The sequence below is a fragment of the Arachis duranensis genome, chromosome 10, assembly GCF_000817695.3.
Source record: "Arachis duranensis cultivar V14167 chromosome 10, aradu.V14167.gnm2.J7QH, whole genome shotgun sequence".
NCBI classification, from domain to species: Eukaryota; Viridiplantae; Streptophyta; class Magnoliopsida; order Fabales; family Fabaceae; genus Arachis; species Arachis duranensis.
Genome location: NC_029781.3, coordinates 103,536,646 through 103,547,746, shown reverse-complemented (window position 1 = coordinate 103,547,746; position 11,101 = coordinate 103,536,646). Strand labels below are relative to the sequence as shown.

At 29.1% G+C, this 11,101-nt stretch overlaps 2 protein-coding genes across 2 annotated transcripts; both read left to right on the top strand.

Annotated features, from left to right (window-relative positions):
- Window positions 1-65: 65 nt before the first annotated feature.
- LOC107471931 (apyrase 2) lies at window positions 66-1,048 on the top strand (the record flags this gene model as incomplete). The annotated part of the gene is given in 3 exon segments (XM_016091473.3): window positions 66-283; window positions 358-547; window positions 632-1,048. Coding segments are annotated over 3 exon segments (521 nt in total), but the record flags the coding sequence as incomplete, so codon positions are not given.
- Window positions 1,049-5,524: 4,476 nt separating this feature from the next.
- On the top strand, window positions 5,525-7,336 carry LOC107471734 (NAC domain-containing protein 87). Its single transcript, XM_016091225.3, has 3 exons — window positions 5,525-5,745; window positions 5,835-6,112; window positions 6,537-7,336. The coding sequence occupies exons 1-3, from the start codon at window positions 5,571-5,573 to the stop codon at window positions 6,906-6,908; spliced, it is 825 nt and encodes a 274-aa protein (XP_015946711.1). The 5' UTR covers window positions 5,525-5,570; the 3' UTR covers window positions 6,909-7,336.
- Window positions 7,337-11,101: the final 3,765 nt, after the last annotated feature.

The following is an 11,101-nucleotide window of genomic DNA, read 5'->3' as shown; positions in this document are numbered from 1 at the left end:
AATTTCTTGTGCATTTTTCAGCATATGTTATCCAATGACAATTAGATCGTTTTGGTTCGACTTAGGGTATTACAATTATGGAGGAAAGTCATTCAATTCCTCATCCTCCCCATCTGGCTCAAGATTGAATGAATGCGAAACCATGGCTCTTAAAGCTCTCAAAGTTAATGAGTCAAAATGTACACATATGAAGTGCACATTCGGAGGGATTTGGAATGGTGGCGGCGGGGATGGACAGAAAAACCTTTTTGTTGCCTCATTTTTCTTTGACCGTGCTGCTGAGGTATTTTATTATTCATATTCATGGAATCATATAATTTAACAATATTGCCATGCTAATCACTTTATCACTCATAGGCGGGTTTTGCCGATCCAAACTTGCCCATTGTCAAAGTTCGTCCTGTGGACTTCGAGGTCGCAGCTAAGCGAGCTTGTCAAACAAAACTTGAGGAAGCAAAATCAGCTTATCAACGTGTGGAGGAGGGGAACCTACCATATTTATGCATGGATCTTGTATACCAGTATACATTACTTGTAGCTGGATTTGGTAGGTTTTGCTACAATGATGGATTATGCAAAATTTTAGTAACCTTATATTCTTGTTTCCCTGATTTCTTCGGTTTATCTGTAGGTCTCGATCCACGGCAACCGATTACATTGGTGAAAAAGGTTCAGTACCGTGATGCTCTTGTTGAAGCAGCATGGCCCCTCGGCAGCGCCATAGAAGCTGTGTCATCTACGTAATATGGCCAGTATGAAAACCAATTACTATTAGAATTATTCGTTCAAAATACAGCTCCAACGGAGTACTATCACAAGTCTTTCAGAGATGAAAATGAAATTAGAAACGGGTCTTTGTTTTAATAATAATAGAAGATAGACTCGTCAACTTTCATTTGTAATTATTTTGGAAAAATATCAGTTCCCATATTCGATTCATTTTGTTCATTCATATTTGTAATAGGTAGAGACAAACTTACATAATGGTGATATTGATATTATTCCAATTTTGGTTGATTCATGGAAGCAATTAATTATTGGCTTCGTTCCTGTCGTTTCAGTTTTAATTGCAATAAAATGTTACTGCTGAATGTGCTGTTTTAGTGTTTGATTAATTATGTTATGATGTAACAAGATAAATTTAGTTTAACATGCCCTAAGATGAGTCACTGTTACAAATTTTTAGTGTCATTATACACCTATAATTGCTACTAAATTACTATTCACAATTAAATTTGATGTGTTTGCTATGACACTTGATGCACTATGTGTCTCTCATGGCTAAGAGGTAGTTTCAATGGATGATTATATCTCTAGTACGTTTTTTTAGGTAGGTTTTTTTGGATTGTTTTATTTTTTACATAAATTCTTTTTGTCTTTATTTGACTGATGTTTTTGGGTTCACTCAAAATCGAATTCTAAATTTTTTGAATATAGAATTATGATATAATGTCATTTTAAATTTTTTGAATATAAAATTTTGATATAATATCATGATCTATTTTTTCCAAAAATTTAAGATGATAAGTAAGAAAAAATAAAAAATTATTAGATAAATTTGTATAAAAATATTTCATTTTAGTTTTATTCTGTAAAATTTAAAATTATTTATTTTAGTCTCCTCATTAATTTACTTCCTAAAATACCAATATGGCAAACTAAAATTAAATAACATAAAAAGTTTTGCAACATCAACATCTTATTTACACGCAAGAGAGGAGGAAGCACCGAATATTCGTTAACATAATAACCGCGGTGGATAACTTGACAGTTTTCGCATCGGACGGTTGAGGTTATTTTAGGTGGCGCCAATGATTGAGTGATAGGGGCATAGGGCATAGTCTTTAGATTCTCCCTTGTAGTAATTAGTGAAAGAGCCTAGCAGCGGAAACGACAACAATGTCCAACACAAGAACAATATGGAAGCACTCACAACACAATATGGCAGCAACTATAACAAGCAAATATAGCAAGTAAAGCAATAACAAGAACACACCAAGATTTTAACGTGGAAAACCCCCTCAATGTGAGAGGTAAAAACCACGGGTCGTCCAGACCAATGAAATAGCTCCACTATAATCAAATGAGGTACAAGAGAGTCTTAAACAAAGCACAAAAACGTGCATATAAACAGCCAAAACATCAAAGCACCAAAGCTCACAAATAAGAGGCAAGAAGATAAAATATATCCAAAAAAATAGAGCTGATGTCGAAGCCAATTTCTCCCTCTGCAGACCTCCAATTAAAATCTCCACCGTTCAGAATGAAGAACAAGATGTGAAGAATCTACAGTTCAAATTTCACGTCGATCCAACGGTGAAAGAATGAGAAACTTCCATTTCAAAATTTCTGCTCTGTGTAAAAACGGGAAACCTAATTTCTCTCTTGCGAAACCAATTTCTCCTACTGCAAATCTCCAATCAACATCTCCACCGATCAGAATGAAGAACAAGATGATAGGAATATGCAGTTTAAATTTCAAGCCGATCCAACGGTGAACAACTGAGAAACTGCCATTTGAAATTTGCTGCTTTGGACAAAAACGGGAATTCTGTTTTTCCCTTTCTTTCTCTCTTTTGTGGCTACTGTCTATCACTCTCAATAACCCTCAAAAACTGAATTAGGGTTGTGACACTAGGGTGCAAGAATACACCCCCAAAATGTTGGGCTTGGGCCTCACAAAGGAGAGAAAAAACCCAACAATTAGCTACCAAGCAAGCAAGCATTCACTCTCTACGTCACAAAACGTCACCCTTTTTTTCTCTTTTCTGAGTTCTACTTCTTCTATCTATGGCAAACACCAACCCTTTTCCGTTTTGCTTTGCTGTTCAGTTTCGTTTCCTTTCGTTGAGCAAAAGTCAAACTTTCATTTTTATTAAGATCAAGTTAAATAAGAGCTTCATAATAAGCCATGTCATGTCAGGTCTAGAACCTACAACCCTAGAATGGGGTCCACACGTTTTCCTTATTTAGTTTATCTCTATTTTTAGTTACTTTATATTATCTCATATGAATTATTTTAACAAAGTTACTATTAGTAGTAAAGTAATAAACATGTTGAATAAAATAAAGAATGCTTCAGCGGAATCTGTTCCGTATCATTAGATATGATTATTGTCTCACAAGTTAATAATTAATGTTAATATCATCCACCCATTAGAGACCGCGTAGCTAATTTAAATCTTAGGGGTTTGGATTTCATTTGAGGATGGTGTATGTCATGAAAATACAATTATTATAATATATGAGAATATAATATTAGAATTGAAGAAGAATAAAAACGAAGTTATGCGTATCTAATTTATGACTTATGAGCTTTGGACATTTTATGATTTTGATTTGTGAGATTATGTGATTTGCATGGTTGAGGGAGTGAAAAATTAAATATTTTGGTTGAAATATAGAGAAATAGTGTGAGTGAATTTTTTTTAATAAAAATGATCAAATTTATTACAGTAGAATAATCAAATATCTTGTATAGAATAATAAAATAAAAAAGTATTATAATTTCGGATTCTTTTCAAAAGGAGGCAATAATAATGCTTTTTAATCAGCTGTATTATTGTTTGGAGAATCCTATTCCAAAATTTGCACTATAAAAAAAGGTTTTAGTAGTATATTTAGAAGAAAATTACTCTACTTAATAATAATTACGTACATATACCTCCCTAATAATTTGGAAGCAGCAACTAACATTTCATATTAAATATTTTAACTATTGTTATATAAACCTAAGTATGTTTTAAATTTGTTTATACACTAAATATTTTATTTTCTTATTAGTCTTTTATATCTTTGTTTTTTTTTCAAACGTCAATTATGTGTATATACATACTCAGAATATTTTCAACAAATAGCCGAACCATATTAGAAATTGTAGTTACCTAGCTAAAAAAAACAACCACCATCACCCACCTAAAGCTGCGCAAGAATATAGACAAATCAAATATATATATATATTCAACTAAAGCAGCAGCTACTACTAAAATTACTACTATATTTTTAAAAGAGCAAATAATATAGAATTAATTAATTAGGACAAGAATTACACTTTTTCACAACTTTAGCTAATACGCTTTTTAGATAATATATAGTTATTTATTTATATATTTTTACTTAATAGTTTAAACTTGTTAAAAAGGCAACAGAAGTTTTACATAAAAAAACGTATATTAAATAATATAATTTATTTAGAGTTTGTTTGAATGTGATTTAAAAAAAAAAATCTTTTTTTAATAATTTTTTAAAAAGATTTTTTATGAAAATAAAAATAGTTTTATATTTAATTTAAATATTTTATGTAAATTTTTTTATTTATCAATTATATTTAAATAATCAAAAAATATATTTTTTATTTTTTTAATATTGTTTTTTATTATTAAAAATTTACTAAATACATTAAAAAATTAAAAAAATTATTAAAAAATATTTTTTTATCGATTTAACAACGTTAAAACAAACACTTAGATGCTTTCACTCAAATTATTTGTCCTCATGTATATGTTAGTGTTTTCTTCTTCCGAATTAACCCTCGAGCAGTAAAACTTCTTGAGAGGTGTTGGAGTACGATGGAGAATCGGCAATGGAAACAAGGCTATGAAAAAAAAATATTTAATTCAACTGAATCCAAGAAAAAAGTGGTGGGGACTTGGAAGCAAGGGTCCACACTCCACAAGGATACACCACCGTTTCATTATCGCCATTTTCTTTGATCACATTCGTTTTCAAACGGGTAGAGAATTAGATATATAGTTATAGCCAACAAACAACATAGGTGGAACCGTGGAACATATACCAATACGAATCACGAGCTTTTTTTAAAGAGAAATATGGTCCAGACTTCTATGATTCTATCCTAACACTTTTAGTATACTAATAATTAAGAAAAATAATGTTGCATGCCCTATTTTATGTATATTTTTTAAACAACAATACTATATAGTCATTAAATATTATTATTTTTAACCAGCACTTAACTAAAAATAATTTACAAAAATATTTACAAAAATTTTGTACATATAAATTGTAATTATCTTTACTAAAATTTTACACACATAAATTAATAACACATAAATTAATACGGTAGAAATTCAGGTGCAGTCAATTTTACGTGAAGTTGATAATTGAGAATCGTTAAATGATTTAACAGATTTGACTAAATTATCATCTAACGGCTCTTAGCTATCAATTTTCTCGTAATTAATAGAATAATATAGAAATAAAAAAAGATGAAAACTCAGATGCAGTCGACTTTACGTAAAGTTGATAGGTGAGAACCGTTAGATAGTTTGAATGATTTGACTAAATTTTCATCTTACAGCTTTAAATTATCAACTTCACGTAAAGTTAACTGCACATGAGTTTCCACCACTAAAAAAATGCATTATGTTTGTAAGCTTGCATAGGAAGTGGCTTGCAAAGCACGGATCCGTGAAGCGTAACGTGTGAGAGGTGCGTGTAGTGTATCTCTTCTCTTCTCTATCTTGTCTTGTGTATTTAAGCACACCTTCTTCCCTTCATTTTACTTTCTTAATCTTTCATCACTTCATAATTAATTCCTCATCGCTATAATGGATGCGGAAGATCATAATCATGCTTTGGATTTGCCTCCCGGTTTCAGGTTCCACCCTACAGATGAGGAGATCATCTCTTATTATCTCACTCACAAGGTTTTGAACACAAGTTTCACCGCAACTGCCATTGGAGAAGTTGATCTCAATAAGTGTGAGCCTTGGGACTTGCCTCGTAAGTCACCATTTCTTGCTTCTTTCTCTTTATTTCGTGAAAGCAAACTACATATTTGATTAAATTGTTTTGTTATTGTGAATGTTTAGAGAAAGCAAAGATGGGGGAGAAAGATTGGTACTTCTTCTGGCAAAGAGATAAAAAGTACCCAACTGGGATCAGAACGAATCGAGCCACGGAATCCGGCTACTGGAAGGCCACAGGAAAAGACAAAGAGATTTACAAAGGGAGAAACCTTGTTGGTATGAAGAAAACCCTTGTGTTCTATAGAGGTAGAGCCCCTCATGGACACAAAACCAATTGGGTTATGCATGAATTCAGATTGGAAGGCCTTTTTGCTACTTACAACCTCCCTAAACCTGCTAAGGTACTCATCAATTTCTTTAGTAAAAATTCACCAACAATTGTGTTCAATTGTTAGATGATTTAATATGTTGATTAAATTGTTATTTAACGATTTTTAAATATTAATTTTATAAAAATAACAAGTGTACGTGAATGGTCACCTAATTATATATATGTAGTCTCAAAAATAATAACTTAAAACTGTTAAATAATTTAATATATTTAACTAAACTGTTTAAAGATTATTTGATTTTGGTGAAAACTCAGGTTCAGTTAACTTCACGTGAAATTGATACCTGAAAGTCGTTACATGATTTGATTGATTTGATTAAATTTTCATCTAACAGACTCTCAGGTATCAGCTTCACGTAAAGTCGACTGTATCTGAGTTTTCACTTTGATTTTTGTATATGTTGTTTTTCAAATATTGCTTTTCTCTTTTGCAGGAGGAATGGGTTGTGTCGAGGGTTTTCCATAAGAATACAACAGAAAAATTGAACCCAACTATTCCATCTGGCCTCTTTAGGATAATGAAGAACGTGAACTCAATTGAGGATGATGATCTTGTAGATTTTTCTTCTCTCCCACCTCTCATGGATCCTTCTAATAATTATGATGATGAACACACCACCACCACCAACAATATGTTTGCATCATCATCAGATTATAATATTACTATTCAGCAAAACAAGAAGGATATGATGGGAATAAGGAATAATAATATTAGAGCATTATTAATGTATGACGGTCCATCATCATCATCAGAAGTAGTTGCTCCTCCTCTCTCTGACTTGGAATTATGCCTCTGGGATTTATAACTTCTTACCAAGATTATTATGACAAGACACAGACATATTTAATCATATATATTTATAAGGTGAAAATTCACGTACAGTTTATTTTTATGTAAAGTTGATAGTAAAAAATCGTCAGATGATAATTTAGTCAAACTTATTAAATTATTTGACGATTTTTAAATATCAACTTCACGTAAAAATAACTGCATGCAAATTTTTACTTGTTTATAATTTAATTTAGGATTGACTGGGTTACATACCATATTTTCCTTCTTCCATAACAGCATGATATATATTATAGTTCATGGATGGATATATCTATGTATAGATAATCTTCCATAGATTTTATTTGTCAGAAGAGTTTTAGGATTTTCTCATAGAAGACAGCTAGTGTGGCTATTGTATGCATGTACATTATTCTTTTGATATGTAAGTGTGTTTTTGTTTTATTCTTTTCTTTTGTTTAATAATTATTTTTGCTCATCATATCATCGTTACTGTATGTATGATTCCAACTTTTGCGTGTTGTAAATCTTCTTGTATATGGAGCACTTATTGTCATTTATTTAGGGTGTAACGCTTTATGAGAATATATATAACACACAAAAATAAACACATATCAGAGATATAGATATATATAAAGAAGGTACAATTTTTTATATTATTTTATTTTATGATGAACAAGATAAAACAAACAAACAAAAGTAGCAAGGTTGTGAAAATCAAATCATCTTAAAATCGTTAAAGTTAAATGTTCAAAGATTTAAAATTTTAAAAGAAATTTATTTGAGAAAATTTAATCTGATGATTTTCATAATCATATAAACGGTAATATTAAAAAGAAAAATATCAAATAAAAGTTATTTTATATAATATAATATTTATAATTTTATACACATAATATCTATAATTATATATTTATTATATCTAAAATTATATAATTATTTTAATAATAATTACAATATTAAATAAAATAATTTTAGACAATTTAAATTAATTTTTTATTATCTTTTAATAATAATTATTGTAATATATAAAAGAAAAGTGTTAGAGAATTAACAAATTTTATAATTTGTAGTCATTAATTAACTATTATTAATATTTTTAATGGTATAAGATTATATTTAATAACATAAAATTGCTTTTTTTTTTCTGATTAAATACTGGATGCCAAATTTAAATAAAACTGTTGACTCCATAAACTTTCTCCGTATTTATTTACCTTTATATCTTGATTTAACTCTAGACAACAACAAAAAAATCTTGATTTAACTCTAAAAAAAAAGGTATAGTGGTATGTGCATATATATAGTATGTTTCTATGTACTTTTGTATGTATATCAAAAACTAAATAGTAGACATGTATCATCTTTTGATGATGGACATGCATGCATGGATATAAAACAATAATTGTTGGCACTCCAAATGATTTTAACCTAAATTTAGGAGTCATACTTTGAATGGTGCTATTGTTCTTGCATTCAACAATTTTGATGGTGTGTGGAATATGCCTATGTGACATGCCACCAACAGAAGGGAGAGCATTAATTCCAAAGAAATTGTGCATTTCTTATTTCAACTTTACAATTTAAAAGTTCTGGCCAGCTAGCTTAGTGCCTCACACCAAGGCATGGCTGCAGTTAATAGATCAAAGTTTCAAGTACACTACAAGATACTATGCTCTAATTTTCATCATTAATTTATTTTGCTTGCACTTCTCTATTATTTCTTATATGTGCTTAGATGCTTAAAGGCCTAGCAATTGCATAAATTTACGCTCTAATTAAGTTAATTATACACATTCAAATCATTTAGAATATTATTTTACCCTCAAAAGTATCTATCTTAAGAGTTACGAAACAATAAACTAATTTAAATTACAGTAATTCTTTACATACAAGCGTTTTCCTATACAAGTCTCTATAAGTTATTTATATTCACGCACTTTGAGCCGTTATTATATCTTTCGTTATCGTCATCACCAACACCACCTTCGAGTTGTTACTGCACGTTCTTCTTCTTCATTTTTTACTGCACATTCGTCTTTCTTCTTTTCTTTCGTTATCGTCGTCACTAACATTACCATTTTCTCGTCCTCATTTTTCTCCTTTTCTTCTCATTGGAATTTCTTCTAGTTAATTTTTTCGTTAGTAGTTTATAATTCTGTAGGTGAATAATGTTTCATCGTTGATGGTTTAAATTGAATATAATGTAAAAATTCTACATTGAAAAAAATATTTTTTTGTATTTGGGTGTATTTTAAGAATTTTTAGGTGTATTTTTATTCTGATAAGTTCTGCATAATTCAAAAGTCTTCTTCTTCCTCATATTCTATTGCTTCTTCTTTTTTTTTTATCATCCTCACTATCTTCTTCTACTTTTTTTTCTTATTCATTTTTTTTCGTTTTACCTTCTCAAGTTTCTTCTTGTTTTACTCTCTTAACAAGAATAAAAACAAAAAAATCAAACAAAGAAGAAGAAAAAATACATAATGTTGCAAAATTACTTGAAAGATGATGAACTTACATTCATTTAACTAAAAGAAAGAAAGAAATAAGGAAAAAAGAAGAAAAAAATGCAGTATTAGAGAAAACATTTTTCTATATTTGCAACAAATTTGGATGTAACACGAAGATATTTGGGTGCATTTTTAAGAATTTTGGGTGTATTTTTATTCTGATAAATTCTACATAATTCAAAACTATTCATTTTCCTCCTCCTCCTCATCTTCTTATTTCGTTTTCTTATAATTTTTTTTGGGAGAAAAACTCAAACAAAGAAACAAAAATACATAATATTGCAAAATCAATAGAAATAGAAAGAGGAAAAAAATGCAGCAACAACAACAATAATAAAAAATAACCATAAAGATGAAACACGCAAAGAAAAAAGAGAAGAAACGTAAAGAAGAAGGAGAAGAAGAAGAAAGAAGAGGAGGCGGAGGAACGCAAAGCACGCTAATGAAAACTGTTGAGTAGCGCGTGTGGTTTGGCCCAACTTGTATGACTTGTAAACCTAAATAACTTGTATATGTAACACTATTCTTTAAATTAATCTAGTAATTAAATTTACTAATCTGCTTAAATAAATATAAAAAATTTGATTATGTATTATGCATGCAACAACAACAAATTCCTAAATAAAATTCAAATTTATGGTAGATTAATCCTTGTTATTATGTTGAATTAGAAAATATAATAAAAAATTATAAAACAATTAAATATACTTTTTTTTTTACCAAAAATAGGAGACTCGAACCCGTAACCTCTTTATTGAGTATGGAAAGACTATGCCATTTGAGCTATTACTCATTGGCAATTAAATATACCCTATTAGTGATTGCTTTTTGCATTATAATATATATTTAATGCTTATAATAATGTTTTATGTAAGCATCTAATTTCGTATTGTCACACTACATAAAAATAATGAGATTTCTTTATATCTATAACTTGAATAATGAGAAAAAATCAAAATTTGATTAAATAATTTTATAAAATATATATTTTTTTATATATATAATCTATATTTTATATTATACCTGTATATATGTCAAAATTAAACTGTATACTATATAGTTACATGGCCTGAATAATAAAAAGTAATTAAGCTGCTAAATACAAATTAAATATATAACATGCTGATAATATTTTCCCCAAATCCGTGCAGAAGATACCTTGGGCCGGGGAGAGAGGAGTGATGAACCTATGCAATATTAAAAGGTAAAGGGTAAGAAATTAGAGACTCGGTAATAATTACAAAGTTTTAACAAGTAAAATTAATAAAAATAATTAGAAACATGTTTATGGGACAAGAACAGCAACAATGGAGGGGTTTCTTGACTAACATCTGAATCTTATGCCCAAAGAAACATCACATGCCTACCAACACAGACACTACACACCTTCACCTTGCATTGAGCTGTTTTCTGCCTAAACGGTGTGCTGCTTTTCCTTCTTTTTGTATACCATTTTTCTCTCGATTTAATTTTGATGTATTGATACAGATATATTAAATTACGTAATATTATAGCAATAAAAATAATTATTTTTTATATTAATTATTAAAAATATAATTATTTATATTATTTTTTTTCATTAGATTAAGTTTTTAATATTAATAATTTTATAACATGGTATCAGAATTATATATCAAAACAGCAAAATACAAATAAAAAATAAAGAAAGATCTATAAAAAAATTAAGTAAACCTTG